Source organism: Procambarus clarkii, chromosome 93 (genome assembly GCF_040958095.1).
Source record: "Procambarus clarkii isolate CNS0578487 chromosome 93, FALCON_Pclarkii_2.0, whole genome shotgun sequence".
Classification (NCBI taxonomy): Eukaryota; Metazoa; Arthropoda; class Malacostraca; order Decapoda; family Cambaridae; genus Procambarus; species Procambarus clarkii.
In genome coordinates, this window is record NC_091242.1 from 8987850 (window position 1) to 9006448 (window position 18599).

General features: G+C 45.1%; 1 protein-coding gene across 2 annotated transcripts in view; it reads left to right on the forward strand.

The window, feature by feature from the left end:
• The first annotated feature begins 10664 nt into the window (after positions 1-10664).
• Positions 10665-18599, forward strand: part of LOC123746769 (carbohydrate sulfotransferase 13) — a 40811-nt gene continuing 32876 nt past the window's right edge. The window contains exons 1-2 of one of the 2 annotated variants that reach the window (XM_069319620.1): positions 10665-11009; positions 12298-12944. In XM_069319620.1, coding sequence (XP_069175721.1) covers positions 12916-12944 — 29 coding nt within the window. In that variant the 5' untranslated portion in view covers positions 10665-11009; positions 12298-12915. The remainder of the gene's footprint in view (positions 11010-12297; positions 12945-18599) is intronic. The other variant, XM_069319621.1, reaches the window with a different exon arrangement.

Here is an 18599-nt window from a genome sequence, read left to right on the forward strand (position 1 = left end):
GATCCCAACCACTTGGACGGTCGAGGATTGAACGGCGACCAGCATGAAACGAGACCATCGCTCTACCGACCAGCCCAAGTTGGGTGATCAGGGGCGCAGTGCTACGTTGTGTAGCACTGCTCCCCTGCAGTGCTACGCCCCAAACAATCTTAAGTCTAAACAAATAATGGTTTTATGTCACTGTCAGGATTACAGCTTCGATTTTATCTTGTGGCCAAACAGGCAGTAAGATAAATTTCTGGGTCTAGATGATTCGTTTTGTCTTTTGTGAACCAATTCCTTCTCACCAGGTTAAGTGCTGAACTCCTCTGATTGGCTCAGGTACCGTATCTTTAATATTCAGTTCAATGAGATTTGAATATGTGACGCCTTGCATCTGGACTGACCAGAGCTGTCAGGGGAATATGTAATTTTGTTATCGCAGGCAAAGGAAACATTAATATATTAAAAGCCCATCCTCCTGTTTAGATAGTACTGATAGTAACGATGAGGACCATTGCACATATATTGACGTAAAATGCAATTAAAAAGTACAAATCGGTACTATTAAATTTGGACAATCTTTATATTTTTTCATTATTAACTAATACACAATATGTTAATATTTACATCAATTTACAAGGAAAAATATTACATTTATATATAGTTTACATAATTCTCAGTAAACCAATTTTTCATATCATCACAGAGCATGAGCCGTAAGCCAAAAATGTTATACTAGATCCTGGACAAATTGGAAAAGTTTTTGTACTGATGTTGCAAAGAAAACCTAACGTAACCTAACCTTCTTAGGCGTAATTCACTCTCTCTGAAGCCTAATATAGTATATAAATGTAATAAACTAAGCCTAGGAATATTTAATAATTAGCTTCATTTTTTTCGGACTAAAATGTGAATAGGACTAAATTCTGCTAATTCTCTGAGCCATCTTTATACTTGCCTATACAATAGAAGTTAATACCAGCATAGTAAAATAATGTTAACAGCAGCTTAATCAAATATAAGTTAATACCAGTCTAATAAAGTAGATGCTTAGCCTACTTTGTTTTTAAAAGTTTTTGAAAACATTCACGTGATTTTCAGGAAAGCCGTGTCGCGTGAGGCTATGTAACGCACGTTCCACCAGTCTCTCTCTCTTCACCGTTCTCTCCTCTCCATTGTACGTTCTCTCTCTCTTTCTACTGCCAAGTGACTCACATCATGCGGTGTGAGGTGGGTGGGTTTATGAGAAGTCAGGCCTGGTCGATATGACGGAGGTGTCTGTCACGCACACACACGAACAGATGAACGAACACACGCACACGCACCCCCTTCCCCCCCCCCCACACACACAGGGTGAACTTGAAACAAAAAGCTCTACTGTATTTACCAGATTTAACCTAACAACCACGGTTTCTGGTGGCCTTCACTAAAATATGTATCGAAAGCAATCCAGCATTGTATTTGTCTCACACATCATAAAAAGTGGTCAAGGGTTAAGTTACGGAAGTTGAATAATATTTAAGCCGTGGGTATGGGATCTAGCCTAACCGGCTTGTGTCTGAAGATAGATAACAGCCCTGAAGACTTTACCTTATCCTGGTATTAAAGGTGTCCTAAATCTGGAAAGATTGTTATCACCAGACACAAAGCTAATGACAGATACTAACCTTGAGAGGTCGTTCAGAGTATAAATATCTTTAGTGTGGCAATATACTTCCGTAAGAAATGACAAACCCTGTATATATAAAGTCAGGGAGTGGGCCATTCAAGTCATTCATAGTGGGCCAGCCAGAAGCTTAGGGCCCGCGCAGGAATATCCCTGAAAAAAAAGGAGTCTACTCACGAGTTTACATCTACTACTCGTCTGTAAACTACAAGAGAGGTAGCACGCTCGCCCCGCACCTTGTCACCAATTTTGGCCGGGTTCAAGTCTCAGGCAGGGAGAGTCAACTGGGCACCGATCCAAAACTGTTTTCCCTTGTTCACTCAGCAGTTATTGGGGACGTGGTTGTACACCAACTTGGGGACGTGGTTGTACACCAACTGACAGGTTGTGTTCCAGGGACAACTTAATAAGGCTTAAGACAAACAAAGGGAAGGGAAAGCTGCTAACGTCATTAGTAAGTAGTCTTCTGTAAAAAAAATGGGTAGTCTATCAGTCAGTAGAGCGTCGCATTTTGACGTATACTCTAAGGCCAAAAATCGTCGTACAAGAAATTGGTAACGGCTCGCGAAATTGACGTACTGTCCCGTTTTCTGTTTTTGGTCCTCTTGTAACACTGTAAAAGTGTTTGGGTTAGTTTATTTAAAATATATATAGAATATGAGTCACAGACAGGGATTTGGAAAGGCGCCAAGTTGTCGGCGGAGATCTCACACCTCTAACCGTTAATGACCCCAAGTGACCTGAGGTCAGATCATGAGAATTTCACCTTGCTTCCGCTAAGCTCTTAATTGTAGTCTGGTAGCCTTCAAACAAGCCGACGTTTAAGGAGTGGCTTGGTAGTGCCGGAGGCTATCTACTTGTGGGCGGAGTTAGCTACTAGGTTCCCCAATATAAACTCGGAGAGCTATCCAGCAGAGGGCATTAAGAGACAGAACAGCAGACGAGAGCAGAGACGACGTCCCTACCAGGGAGGCTGTCGGCCGGCAGGGGCGAGACAGTCTCTGTCAAGCTACAGACCCCCCCCCCCCCTCTCTATTCAACTTAGACTCAGTCCTCGGTGAGTGAACATTAAGGTGACTTGGTCGTGTTTACATATGTTGTGTGATGATCAGGGGCAGTCAAGTTGTAGGGTTCTCAAATTCCTGGATGATGACTCACTTTGAATATTAATCGTTAACATTTTTAATTGGATTGCTTAAGTTATGATACTTATCATGAAAAATATAATTGTTGAATTTATTATTTAAATGGTCTTTCACTGTGTTCCCTAGAGAATTGAGTTGAGGTGAGAAAGCCTCTGTAGTTATTGGTTCCCTGATTTTAATGAGTACATGGTACAGAGGGAACATACTAATAATGAACTCATGATAACATCTTTTGAGAATTTTGTGATACAGGCAAGTTCCATTCCTTGTCTTGTATGTAATGATCATGAATGGATGGTGGCAGCATTTCGTCTTCTACTATCTACTTCTACTATCTACTCTTCTCCTTCTACCTATCTACTCCTCTCCCTCCACCCCTCTCTAAACTCTCACTTTCAACTAATGACCCTCCTCGCTCCTCCCACCTCTCTACCTCTCACCCCAAACCCTCACTAATTACTTCACTATTCATTTCTTTCCTTTCGTTTTCTCTTATACGTTTGTGGCAATGCTTCTGTATTCTAGAGTTCTCTCTAGAGTTTCGGGTAGCTGATCCAGTTACGGCGCCTTGTAGTCTTAGCACCTAGGTAGTCAAATACCTAGGTTACAAGGTGTTGAACGAGAGAGGTTGCCTTAGGAACTCTGGGAGTGCTCTAGAATAGTTAGCTAACTGGGGACGGGATAACGGACTAGAGAGAGCTGTTTCCCCCGGCCTCGTTAGTTAACTGGGGGGTGGAATAATGGACAAGATAGAGCTATTTCCCCCACCCCCCGTTACAATGATGGCAGCGGTGTTGAACAATGTTTAAGGTATTGGTGTTCTTTTGAACATTGTTCAGTCCCACGTGTCTTTTTGCCGCTCAGGCGCTATCAGGGAGATTGACAGGTGTTTAATATTCGCGAGTTAGCGAACTTTTTTTTCAGGTTTGGAGATGGTGATTCTCTGGTGTTGTGTTTAGTGATTTTGTGAGTTTTGTGGTATTCAGGGAATGTTCACCAGAACTTGCGTGTGTAGTGATTTATGTTAGTAATAAGATTTGGCGATTTGGGAACTTAGCGGTGTTGGTAGTGCAGGTCAGCTGAGTGTGACAGGTGACCTCGCATGTCCCACGGGGACACCCAGCCACCGCTGGTCTCCAGGTCAGTGGGGAGTGGCAGGTGTAGTTTTTAAGTAGTGGTTCTGCTCAGATTATTGCGTTCGACTGTTTTACTCCATTTGAACGCAATAACCCGAGGTGTACTGGTCTTGTACAGCATGCTAGGGGGAGCCTTAGTATGTCAGTAGACTTCACGTTGGGGACGCTCGACGTTAGATAGTCTGGTCACAGGGGTGGCAACAGTTTGGAGTTGTTGACCGGCGGAGAAGCTAGGGAGACACTCTGGGTCACGTAGGTGGCTGTAGGTTAAGGGTGGGAGTAATGGTTAATTATGTACTTAAGATTAGGAACGGTACAGTTAAGTTTAGGCTAGTGTTTTGTCTATTAGTGTTGATTTTTTTTGTGACAAGTTAAAGGTAGTGATGACCTTATTCTCTCTTCTCTAACTTTCCTCTGTTACTGTCTTATGTTCCACCAAGTCAATATCATTCAGAGTTAATTGGATTATTAAAAAAATTGAAGTGTAGTTGTTGCCAGGAGGAGAGCGTTATGATATAACTGTGTAACCCTATACAAACTACAGGGTCACACAACAGCATGGAACACGGGTATTGTCGCCTTTATGTTCAATTCACAGGTGGGAGCCAGAGGAGAGGCGCGACGCATATACAGAAGAGAGAGACGGCTGCTGTGTACCACACTCACGGGCGTTTATCACCACCACCACGACCAGCCCACTACCTGGAGGTCATGGCTCCACCACCATCACCACCCCAGGGGACCCCAAGATGCAGCCCTCTCGGTCAGTCAACATTGGTCTACCCAGTGGACCCCAGGTCGTTCTGCAGACGACCCCAGACGACCCAGTAATGATGGAAGAGGAGCAACAACGACTCCAGTCTGTCCCACCAACATCGGTCTACCCAGGATGGACCCCAGGACGGACAGACCCCCAATGGACCCCAGGTCGCTTGTCTAAGACCCATGGGAGGAGGAAGAGAGAAGAAAGAAGAGAGAAGAAAGAAGAAAGAAGAAAGAAGAAAGAAGAGAGAAGAAATAGAGAGAAGAAAGAAGAGAAGATAAGACAAGCTGAGTGAGACATGATACCTAGTGTCCCTTGCTGGTGTCAGCATCATTGCATGGAGCGTAATTGCAAGACAGGATCGTTTGCCTTGACTGGCCGCCCCTCCTGCAAGCGGGTAGCTCTGTTGAGTGATTCTTCCTGTGTCATGCAGACTTGATGTGGCTGTCAGAAGTAGCTCTCTGAAGGAGGCGTGCTGGAGCAACAGGGAGGAAGAAGAGTAGGATGGGATTTCTACTGTTGGCAACTATATGAAGGTCTCGAAACTTGTAGTCCCTATAGCTGTGAAGAACCCCAATATACGTCTCTCATGGTGACTGACGTAGGGCCAATTACAGATCAGCTGGGACAACCGAATTCCACGGTCCTGTGCGCAGTTCAAGTAGTAACGGCTTTCGGGTTGACCAAGGGTTGTTGTGCGTTAACGACGGAGAAGCGACGGAGGCAGTTGTGTTGAAGAAATGTGGTACAGGATTATCTACAAGACCAAGCAGTGACGTCGCCCAGCCAGAGACAATGGACGTCTGTCTATATATTTCATTTTTTAGAGTAGGATGATGTATATTTGTTTAGCTAGGATGTATTTTTTTTCATTAATAAAGTTGTTGCACACAGCTAGCTTGCTTTAGCAGTGTTGCAAAAACTTTATTTCGGGGAGAAGGGGAGATGTAACACTGTAAAAGTGTTTGGGTTAGTTTATTTAAAATATATATAGAATATGAGTCACAGACAGGGATTTGGAAAGGCGCCAAGTTGTCGGCGGAGATCTCACACCTCTAACCGTTAATGACCCCAAGTGACCTGAGGTCAGATCATGAGAATTTCACCTTGCTTCCGCTAAGCTCTTAATTGTAGTCTGGTAGCCTTCAAACAAGCCGACGTTTAAGGAGTGGCTTGGTAGTGCCGGAGGCTATCTACTTGTGGGCGGAGTTAGCTACTAGGTTCCCCAATATAAACTCGGAGAGCTATCCAGCAGAGGGCATTAAGAGACAGAACAGCAGACGAGAGCAGAGACGACGTCCCTACCAGGGAGGCTGTCGGCCGGCAGGGGCGAGACAGTCTCTGTCAAGCTACAGACCCCCCCCCCCCTCTCTATTCAACTTAGACTCAGTCCTCGGTGAGTGAACATTAAGGTGACTTGGTCGTGTTTACATATGTTGTGTGATGATCAGGGGCAGTCAAGTTGTAGGGTTCTCAAATTCCTGGATGATGACTCACTTTGAATATTAATCGTTAACATTTTTAATTGGATTGCTTAAGTTATGATACTTATCATGAAAAATATAATTGTTGAATTTATTATTTAAATGGTCTTTCACTGTGTTCCCTAGAGAATTGAGTTGAGGTGAGAAAGCCTCTGTAGTTATTGGTTCCCTGATTTTAATGAGTACATGGTACAGAGGGAACATACTAATAATGAACTCATGATAACATCTTTTGAGAATTTTGTGATACAGGCAAGTTCCATTCCTTGTCTTGTATGTAATGATCATGAATGGATGGTGGCAGCATTTCGTCTTCTACTATCTACTTCTACTATCTACTCTTCTCCTTCTACCTATCTACTCCTCTCCCTCCACCCCTCTCTAAACTCTCACTTTCAACTAATGACCCTCCTCGCTCCTCCCACCTCTCTACCTCTCACCCCAAACCCTCACTAATTACTTCACTATTCATTTCTTTCCTTTCGTTTTCTCTTATACGTTTGTGGCAATGCTTCTGTATTCTAGAGTTCTCTCTAGAGTTTCGGGTAGCTGATCCAGTTACGGCGCCTTGTAGTCTTAGCACCTAGGTAGTCAAATACCTAGGTTACAAGGTGTTGAACGAGAGAGGTTGCCTTAGGAACTCTGGGAGTGCTCTAGAATAGTTAGCTAACTGGGGACGGGATAACGGACTAGAGAGAGCTGTTTCCCCCGGCCTCGTTAGTTAACTGGGGGGTGGAATAATGGACAAGATAGAGCTATTTCCCCCACCCCCCGTTACACTCTGGTAGGTTAGGATAAGGGCACTTAAGTACGACAGTTTCTTGACGTTAGGAAACCTTTGGAGGACGGGCTAGACGAAGAGAAGGCGAACGTATTGATGAGTGGCTGACTGACAGGATGTTGGTGGACGACAAAGTTAGGGATGATGGGCTTACTGTTTGATCATCTATCCGACAGATTGCCTTATTGACTGGCTGACGGGCACACAGATTGCCGTACTGACTGGCTGACAGGCACACAGATTGCCTGACTGGCTGACAGGCACACAGATTGCCTGACTGGTTGACAGGCACACAGATCAGCCCGTCCTCCTAAGGACGGTCAATTTTCACGTCAAGAAAACGGTCAATTTAAAGTGTCCTCTCCTAACCTACTAGACTAAGCCAGAGGACCCAAAACAGAAAACGGGACAGCACGTCACTTTCGCGAGTCGCTTCCATTTTCTAGTACGATAATTGTTGGCCTTATGTAACGGATCCGAGCGAAATGCGACGTTTTGTAGGAGGACAGGTTGTGCAGATTGCCTTACTGACTGGCTGACGCATGATCTCAAAGACCAGTTAGATTACTTTCTGACTGTCAAGAACTCACCACCAACTTCACGTGAAAATAATTTGGTGGTTCTTGCTTTTGAAGGACAGAGGTCGTTACTATTATGACTGCGACACTGGTTCCAGGAAATGTGTGTGTGTGTGTGTGTGTGTGTGTGAGAGAGAGAGAGAGAGAGAGAGAGAGAGAGAGAGAGAGAGAGAGAGAGAGAGAGAGAGAGAGAGAGAGAGAGAGAGAGAGAGAGAGAGAGGGGGAGAGAGAGAGAGAGAGAGAGAGAGAGAGAGAGAGAGAGAGAGAGAGAGAGAGAGAGAGAGAGAGAGAGAGAGAGAGAGAGAGAGAGAGAGAGAGAGAGAGAGAGAGAGAGAGAGAGAGAGAGAGAGAGAGAGAGAGAGAGAGAGAGAGAGAGAGAGAGAGAGAGAGAGAGAGAGAGAGAGAGAGAGAGAGGGGGAGAGAGGGGGAGAGAGGGGGAGAGAGAGAGAGAGAGAGAGAGAGAGAGAGAGAGAGAGAGAGAGAGAGAGAGAGAGAGAGAGAGAGAGAGAGAGAGAGAGAGAGAGAGAGAGAGAGAGAGAGAGAGAGAGAGAGAGAGAGAGAGAGAGAGAGAGAGAGAGAGAGAGAGAGAGAGAGAGAGAGAGAGAGAGAGAGAGAGAGAGAGAGAGAGAGAGAGAGAGAGAGGAGAGAGAGAGAGAGAGAGAGAGAGAGAGAGAGAGAGAGAGAGAGAGAGAGAGAGAGAGAGAGAGAGAGAGAGAGAGAGAGAGAGAGAGAGAGAGAGAGAGAGAGAGAGAGAGAGAGAGAGAGAGAGAGAGAGAGAGAGAGAGAGAGAGAGAGAGAGAGAGAGAGAGAGAGAGAGAGAGAGAGAGAGAGAGAGAGAGAGAGAGAGAGAGAGAGAGAGAGAGAGAGAGAGAGAGAGAGAGAGAGAGAGAGAGGGGGGGGGGGGAGGGAATCAGTTAAATTAAATACACAACCAAAGGTTAGAAAAGCGGGGTCCAAGAGCTAACAGCTCGACCCTGCAAGTACAAATAGTAAATACACACACAGGTGTATTTACAAATACACAGGTACAAACCCACACGCATATGCGGTTGACTTCCGGCCAAGGCAGAAATAAATGGCCAGTTTCCTTGACCTGATGTCCATGTTCACCCAGCACTAAACAGGTATCTTGGGAGTAAACACCTGCTACGGGCTGCATCCTGGGGATGCATGTATGTGTGGTTGTTGTTGTATGATGGAGGAAAAAATACATCGGGAGTCAATACATTAGACCAGCGTTTTTTATTTTTAATTTGAAAATAGTGTTTAAAAATAAAAAAAATTGTGTCCTCATCGAGGCCACTAGAGTGTTAGAGGCCCTAAGGTAAATTCAGGTAAAATGCGGATAATTTTTATATTTTATTTATATATACAAGAGATTTTACATTCTTGTAAAGCGTTCCGCGAGCACTTTGTCATGGGTTCGTATCCTGGCCGGGGAGGATTTACTGGGCGCAAATCCTTAACTGTAGCCTCTGTTTAACTCAACAGTAAAATGGGTACTTGGTTGTAACAACGGTTCTTCGCGGCGGGGATCGTATTCCAGGGACCTGCCTGAAACGCTACGCGTACTAGTGGCTGTACAAGAATGTAACAACTCTTGTATATATCTCAAAAAAAAAGTCACTAGCACGCATAGCGTTTCGGGCAGGTCCTTAAACCTAATCCTCTAATGAGAATAACACCGACGCCCAAGGAGGTCGACTCAAGACTGCAGGGTAGCCTAGGAGAGCGACTCGACAGTGCAGGGCAGCCTAGGAGAGCGACTCGACAGTGCAGGGTAGCCTAGGAGAGCGACTCGAAAGTGCAGGGTAGGCTAGGATGACAAAACAATTTAGGGTAGCCTAGTGGGAGGGGGCGACTAAACAGTGTAGGTTAAGCTACGGAGGGAAATCGACTGAATAGTGCAGGGTTGCCTAGGGAATTGACTGAAGGATGGGGGGGAGGGGGGAGGTGAGGGATGATTCAATACCGTAGTGGAGGCGGGAGACCGACGCAATGCAGGGAAACTCACATTCTCACGTCTTATAACAGTAAACCCGCGCCGTGACTGCGGTTTCCAACTCCCTCATGACGAGCCGCCATAATCTCCCGACTCATAATTTCCTCTTTGTTGTTGTTTTAGATTCAGCAACTCGGAAGAAAAAGTTCCAAGCAGCACGGGCTATGGTGAGCCCGAAGTGGACTTACATGGCACAGGAGATGTGCCCGCCCGTTCCTCTTGGGGTTTTATTGTTCTTATTAATGTCCCCCAAGAGCCTCGTCACACCCTCCCTCCATCTGTTCCGAGTGAAGGACAAGGCGGCCGGGCAGCAGCTGTGTTGACGTGTCACAGTTGCTGAGGCTACTGAAGGGTTCACCTTGCTCCTGCAGAGGCCACCTCCCCACTCTTGCCACATATCGCCAACTTCCTCGTCTCCTGGACCGATAATCTTGAATCATTAACCATCTCAAGGAGGTTTGCTGACTGATACGCCCTCTGTTTTTATCTTAGCTTTAATATTCCTCGTTTTGAAATATAACTAAAAGACGACTTGTGACGTGGTTCCAAAATTGTCAGTACAATTCCAATGTGTGAGAATTATTGAGGTTTGTTAAGGTAGACAAGTTCAAGTACGTTTTTTGAGACAATTAAATATATCACAAAGGGATAGAGTAGCTTAGGCTATTTCTACCCCACAATTGAGACAGACTGACTGTAATTAGTGACCATTGTGTTGATGTTGACCCTCTAGGCCAAGAACGAAGTATAACTGCATGTTGTGTATATATATATTATGGAGAAGGGAGGATCAGTGTTACTTTTTACCTCTTACACAAGTTTTAACATCTGTATAATTTTGTTGTTGTATTATATTGTTTTAACTGCAGCACTGCTAATATCAGCGTTCAGTTGTTATGAACGACGTTTCTAGTTTCGCAAGTTATGTGTGGTTGTTTGTGTGTGTGTAATGATGGGGCTGTTGTGATATCTTTACCATCACGTATATTAATCAATCTCGGGTAAGTTACTTCATTTCACTACACCCCGTTCATAGGCGCTGTGAGGCTTTACTGAACGAAACGTTATGGGAAGGGAACGAAGAAGGGAGGAAAGTTGTGAGGGGTGAGTGCATGTGTGCGTTCCCATCACCCGGTTAGTCCGTCCCCTCACTCTGCCGCAGTCCCGTGTCTCCCCTCACACACACACTCTCCCCCTTCCATCCCTCTCCTTTCCATCTCAACTGCAGCCGCAGGCCTCCTCTCCCACCATTACCCCTATTCCACTAGACCTGGCCTCCCCTCTCCCAGCCCGACCGACCCACCCCCACACACACCACCCTCACCTCCCCTCATTTCAACCACTGGGACGCATGCGTGTGCAGTCAATGAGTGCAACAGACACACTGCAGAGGTGCGGGCGTCACAGCACATGGTGGTGGGGGGCCGGGCCATGTGCTACCGGTGAACGGGAGCTCCTTGGCGGTTATAGAGGTGCTGCTTGTCGGTTATAGAGGTGCTCCTTGGCGGTTATAGAGGTGTTCCAGCCTGCCTTAGTCCTTCTCCCACAGGGGAACATCACTGTAGTGTCTTGCAGGCGCTTCGTTCAACACAGGTGCAGGGTTAGCCCTTGTTGTCTGTTTAACATGTCAACAGACATGTTAACACCGTTAATGTGACAGTCAACACCGAGCCGCTGTGTGTCTTAACAGGTGTTGGACAAATCCCAGTGACATAATTGCGTGTGATATATGTTGGAGATGTAACGTACGGTTGTATATTTAACGAGTGCTGGCCAATACCCAGATATATATTTAACGAGTAATAGACAATGACATATTTAACAAGTGATGAACAGTAGACAGTCAAATATTTAGTAAGTGCTGGACAGTAGACAGCTGTATATTTAACAAGTGCTGGACTAGACAGCTGTATATTTAACAAGTGCTGGACTAGACAGTGAGATATTTAACAAGTGCTGGACTAGACAGCTGTATATTTAACAAGTGCTGGACTAGACAGTGAGATATTTAACAAGTGATGGACTAAGCACATTAAGCATAGTCGTGCACAAAGAAATCACATTAACATGATGAATCAATGAGAAAATCAGTAGGAGCCGTGATTAGGATTCGAACCTGCACACTGAGTACTCCCAAACCCAAGCCTTAGACCACTTCCCCACCACATGCTCCAAGAACAATGCAGCCTAGGATTCAACTGAATCCTCTAGGGTTCCCGAGGCTTCCACTGAAGCCAAGTCAAGGTTTCACACTTTGCCCGTATGCACGTTAATGTGATTTATTTGTGCATTTGAAGAAAAGCGTTGTAGGTCGAGCTCCTGGACCCCAGCCAGCATGTCCGCGGGAAATATATGAATGAGGACCCCTACTAGAGTATTTAGTTGAATTCCCGGTTGCATTGCTTTGCAACATGTCGTGGTGAAGAGGTCTAAGGCGTATGCTTGGAAGTATTCCCCCGTGTGCAGGTTCGAATCCACTTTATGGCTCCTACCAATTTTCTCAAGCGCAGTTGTGTTTTGAATCAGTCTTGCACGCCCTGTGTTCGTATGTTTTAGCTACTGTATACTACGCCTGACCCCTCAATCAACTGTACAAACCTGGAGAATCAGTCAATGGTGATAAATGTATATAGATAAATGTATATAGGATAAATGTATATCTGCAACACGTGTCCCACTGTTACCCTCGGGGGTGGAGGGGGGGGGGCAAAAGTGTTTCGGGAGGCGACATTCATTTGTCACGCGACATTTACCTTCCAGCAGGACATTGGTGGCTAGTGTGACATTTGGGTCTGGGCTGCGTGGGTCTGGCCCGGAGCGTGGGAGGTGAGATTCAGCAGCGCTGGACGCGAGTGGTGTAGCTCTGGCTAGCTGTTTAGTGGCCCCTGAGTCGCTACCCTGCAGTGGTGGATTGATTATCGCGACAGAAACGTTCAACCAGCCACAGTTTGCCATTGACAATGAGGTTTCTTTGTGAAAAGTGCAGTTTTCAGCAATTGCCATACATCCCGCTGACCATGTGAAGTCGTATACTAATCAATAAGCTTCGCTGTGGCCTCAGAGCATGACTCCAGCCGGACCCAGCGGGAAGAAACAGGGTTCTCCTTGCCTGTTGACTCTAGAGTGACTCCCACATGGGGGCTAACACCAACGAGCCAGTTACCTGACCATAGGAAAGGATAGACTAGGTCGGGGAGCACAGAGGGTAGCTTGTCGCAGGTTGGTCGTGGGGCTGGCTGTGGAACAGGTGGTGGGGCTGGCTGTGGAACAGGTCGTAGAGCAGAACGTGAGATAAAACGTGGAACGTCCTGGAGGGAGGACATGAACTTCAAGTTGGTCTGGACGCCGTGAGCGGACGCGGGGACTCATATCAGCGCCATGCCGCGACCGTCGTACGCCAGGGTGAGGTGAGTATTCTCAGTGTAAGCGCTCACGATGTTTACATCGTGCGTGTTTACTACTAAAAAGAAAGTTTACTTTCGCACGATGTATCAGTGTAAACTTATTACCAAATTATATTTTCAGATTAAAATCACTTCCTCTAGAAATCACAGGCAACTTGAAAATATTTAAGATTGAAACATTTAAGATTCACATCACCTAAAAATCATAGCTGGTCTCAGACATCGTAACACATGATCACTTCTGGATCCAAGAGCTAAAGCTCGATCTTGTAATTAAAATTGTGAGGGGAGGGTTTGGGGGAGACCGGGGAATTGGGGGCGTGGGCGTCTGACAGTCTGCGAAGAGTTTTGTGGTTTCCAGTTTCGATTCTTTTGACCATGTCGGTGGCTTTTTGATTGATTTCATATTGTTGCCGTCAGCGGCTGCTAGTTTATTGTCAGCTCCGTACTCACCTAATTGTACTCATCTAATTGTGCTTGTGGGGGTTGAGCTTTGGCTCTTTGGTCCCGCCTCTCAACTGTCAATCAACTGGTGTAGTGGTAGTTTATTGTACACTTACAGCCTATTATTACGCCACTCTCCCTCCCTCCCCCCTCCCCACATCAGCACAGGTCAAGGAATACATCAGTGGGCCGGTGGCCGAGCGGACAGCACGCTGGTCACATGATCCTGTGGTCCCGGGTGCAATCCCGGCCGCCAGCGAGAAACAATGGGCAGAGTTTCTTTCACCCTATGCCCCTGTTACCTAGCAGTAAATAGGTATCTGGGGAGTTAGTCAGCTGTCACGGGCAGCTTCCTGGTGTGTGTGTGTGTGTGTGTGTGTGTGTGTGTGTGTGTGTGTGTGTGTGTGTGTGTGTGTGTGTGTGTGTGTGTGTGTGTGTGTGTAATTACCTAAGTGTAGTTACAGGATGAGAGCTACGCTCGTGGTGTCCCGTCTTCCCAGCACTCTTTGTCATATAACGCTTTGAAACTACTGACGGTCTTGGTGTGTGTGTGTGTGTGTGTGTGTGTGTGTGTGTGTGTGTGTGTGTGTGTGTGTGTGTGTGTGTGTGTGTGTGTGTGTGTGTGTGTGTGTGTGTGTGTTGTGTGGGGAAAAAAATAGTAGTAGTAGTTAGAAACGGTTGATTGACAGTTGAGAGGCGGGCCGAAAGAGCAGAGATCAACCCCCGCAAGCACAACTAGGTGAATACATCAGTGTACACAAACCCATCACACGAACGTGGTGATATACGTATCAGTGAGATCAAGAACCAGCGAACAAGGAACTCCCAGCGGCACACCTTACCCCTGTACCACGACTTGTTTACCTTATACCACGTCAGTTACAGCGCCACTCCTGTGCCAGGTAAGTCCACTACGGGCTCACCATAGCCCGTGCTACTTGAAACTTTTCATACCCAGTAGCTGAATCTAAAACAACAACATTATTGTAGAGATGTAAGGTGCGCGGCTGGGTTCCAGTCGCCTCATTGATCCAATTGATTTTCTCAAAACAATAGTGATGTAAAGGTTTAGAATAATTATAGGAAAAGAAAGACGATGCCACCGGTTCAAACAGGTGTAATGTAAACTAGTATACCAAGAATGATCTATTTACAAAAGAAAATAATCTTAAGAGCACAAACGTGTAGTTAAGGTGGTCCTGGGTTCGATCCCAGGCGCCGGCGAGAAACAATGGGCAGAGTTTCTTTCACCCTATGCCCCCTGTTACCTAGCAGTAAAAATAGGTACCTGGGTGTTAGTCAACTGTCACGGGCTGCTTCCTGGGGGTGGAGGCCTGGTCGAGGACCGGGCCGCGGGGACACTAAAAAGCCCCGAAATCATCTCAAGATAACCTGAAGATAAGAAGAAGGTGGCGGTGAATTAATCAGCTCTGCTAAGAGAGGAACCGTGTGATAGGCACCATGACCCAGCGATGGTTATTAGACAAAATACAGTTAGGAGACTCGCTGGCAACACCACCATCCATTTATGGAAGAATTCCCATTAATATTTCAACAAGCTATTTATAGGCAATAATTAATGACGTCAGTACTCAGGAACTGTTAACAAATCCGTGTTATCCGAGACTGTTAACAGTCTCCGTGGTGTAGTGGTAAGACACTCGCCTGGCGTTCCGCGAGCGCTATGTCATGGGTTCGTATCCTGGCCGGGGAGGATTTACTGGGCGCAAATCCTTAACTGTAGCCTCTGTTTAACTCAACAGTAAAATGTGTACTTGGTTGTAACAACGATTCTTCGCGGCAGGGGATCGTATTCCAGGGACCTGCCCGAAACTCTACGCGTACTAGTGGCTGTACAAGAATGTAACAACTCTTGTATATATCTAAAAAAAATCAAAGGTGTCACTGACAACGTCATTAAACTGCTGTACTAAATTGCCCGTTCCTAACCTGGCAAAAAAGGATAGACCAGTTCCACTAGCATCAAACATAATAAACAGTTATTAAAAGAGTGATTAGCAATCATATCTCTAGTTTTATGGAAAACAATGTACTTCCACAACATGGAGATAGAGCGGGAAGATCCTGTCTGTCGCAGTTACTCAATCACTATGACAAAATCACAGAAGCATTAGATGAAAACACAAAATGCAGATGTTATGTAAACAAACTTTGCAAAGGCATTCGACAAATACCATGGTGTGATAGCCCATAAAATGAGATCACTGGGAATAACAGGTAAAGTGAGGCGTTGTATTGTCAACTTTGTCAAGGCAAGGCAATTATCAGGGGAAAGCGCCAAGCCATTACGACTGTATAGCACTTGGAAGGGGTCAGGATTAGGATTTGGGATGGGACGGGGGAAAGGAATGGTGTCCAACCGCTTGGACGGTCGGGGATTGAACGCCGACCTGCATGAAGCGAGACCGTCGCTCTACCGTCCAGCCCAAGTTGTTGGACTCAACTTTGTCAAACAAAATTTAGAGTAACAGTCACATAAGATCAAGTTCAAGTGCAATGAAAAGCTCTGTACCCCCAGGGGCACAGTCCTTGCAACGCTGCTATGTCTCATTCTTATTTCGGATATAGACAAAAATACTAGTGAAAGCTTCGTGTCATCCTTTGCAGATTATACAAAAATTACCAAGAAAATAATTTCGTCTATATAAGACCCTGAAAAACTACAAACCGATATAAATAGACTTTGATTGGGCAACTGAAAATAACATGATGTTTAACAGTGATAAGTTCCAGGTACTTAGGTGTGGTGGAAACGAAGAATTTAAACGAAATACACATAAGGAAAAACAACATGTAAAAGATCTGGGAATTGTGATAACTGACGACCTGACATTCAGTAAACATAATCGAGCAAATATAGCGGCGGCGGCCAGGAAAATTAAAGAATAGATTATGAGAACGTATCCATGAACCCCACAACAATGCTAACACTATTTAAATCGTCTTAAGTATTGCTAGGTACTCGCTTTCCCCTTCAGAGCCAGGTCCGGGTTCGAGTCACTTCTGGGGTGTGGAGTTTTCATTCGTATATATGCTTGGGGACCATTCAAGCTTGTTCGCATTTGTGTTGCTCACGGGGCCCCATAAAAATGAAGTGATTTGATGGAATTACCTTCCCCTTCAGAGCAGGAGAGATTTTTTAATTAGAGGGAATACAGAGAACATGTACGGCACGCATAGACACTATAAAACATCTCAATTATTGGGACCGTCTCAAAGCTCTCAAAATGTACTCTATGGAAAGGAGACGAGAAGGGTATCAAATAATATATACTTGGAAGATACTGGAGGGCCAGGTCCCAAGTTTGCACAGTAGAATAACAACATACTGGAGCGAAAAGTACGGAAGGAAATGCATAATAGAATCAGTGAAGAGTAGAGGTGCCATAGGCACAATCAGAATTTGAACATCAGGGAGGTCCACGGCTGTTTAGTATCCTCCCAATACTCCAAGAAGCATTAAAAATATTGCCGGAACAAATGTGGAAGTCTTCAAGAAGCATTTAGACAAGTTCTTGCAAGAAGTGCCGGACCAAGCGGACTGTAGTGGATATGTGGGCCTGCGGGTCTCTCCAAGCAACAGCCTGTTGGACACAAGTCGAGTCTGGCCCCAGGCCGGGCTAGGAAAGTAGAACTCCCGAAACCATTTTTAGGTACGCTCTTGGTACGAAATCACGTAAATTTTGCTAGCCGCTATCTTTTTTAGTACATCAGTTTTTGCCCTTAGGGAAATTATTCGTCAAAATGCGATGACGATTCAGGAGAGCGAATTGTTCAACTCACTACTTAACCGAAAAACACTAAAGAACTTAACTAAAATTGAACAGCCATGACGCAACAACCTCCTCTAGTGGAGTCCAGAAAACCTCTGGTGATTGTAAAGTCAGTGAAGACCTGCTCAGCTCTCACGGCACAGTGTTGCTAGATTTATTTTTAACAACCTTTTCTTTGCATAGGTATACAATAAAAAAGCAACACTAGCACTAAAATATACTTCTAATACTTTGAAATCATTGTCTATCAACTCGTATACTCACTCTGGTATGTGCAATATACCCGGTAATTACTCTCTGCAATTTATTATTTCACGTAATGGGAGATTTGAAACGTGACAACACTGCATCAGCTGTTAATCCGGGCGGCGGCTGGAACAAATAACCGACATTGGCCCCGTCTCCCTTTGGGGGCGGTGAGCTACATCATAATTATTATTCTAAAATTAGATTGACTTGTCTGCCGGGGTTGTCCCACACCTAAAATCATGATCAACAGGCGAAAAAATATAACGTATGCAAAATATCAATCAATTCCCAGTTGCATTCCTGTTAAAGAACAACTATATAAGTCTATTAGGCTATTTGGATCCTCTACCTTTCTCTACTGTAACACTATAGTAGGCAGTCATTAGTCTCAGGAGACTATGGAGTTGCGCTCTGGTTGTTGGTCTTGAAGAAGAGTGGCCTCTACAGGGCGGAAAGCCAGAGTAGGTTGATAAGGGGGAGAAGCTGTTACCCAAGCAGCACTAATATTATATATATATATATATATATATATATATATATATATGTGTATGTGTGTGTGTGTGTGTGTGTGTGTGTGTGTGTGTGTGTGTGTGTGTGTGTGTGTGTGTGTGTGTGTGTGTGTGTGTGTGTGTGTGTGTGTGTTGCTGAATATGACCGAAAGGGTAAGATTAATAATTCTAACACGAATCTTCTCAATATTTCTTACGTTTTTCTTCACTGTCGAAGGTAATTGAAAAATTAACTCTCCAAAATTCATTTTTTTACATTTTTATTTTTGGTCTGACGCCTAGAAGTGTTTCGTAAGGCTTCTTACATTTTCAAAGACTTGGTTTACACATAAACCATTATGTGTATCCCATACTCATCCTGTGAGTGGTACTTTATTGTACACCCCCCATGTTCACAGGCTGAGAGCTCCCCCCCCTCCTCATCCCTGAACAGCTTATTTGAAGCCTTATATTGCCAAATTTACCAGAACACAGCCCTACTGAAAACTAAGTCCCCAAATACTACTGAGTGCACAGAGGCGTTTAACAGAGCAACGCTGAACCATCGTCCCACTCGCCTGTGGATTCGAACTCGGGTCGTCTCGCTTGTGAAAGCGACTGGGTGGATCTGTTGTAACTGCATCTCCATATATCTTCAGTATATTATTCATATTTTAGGATGT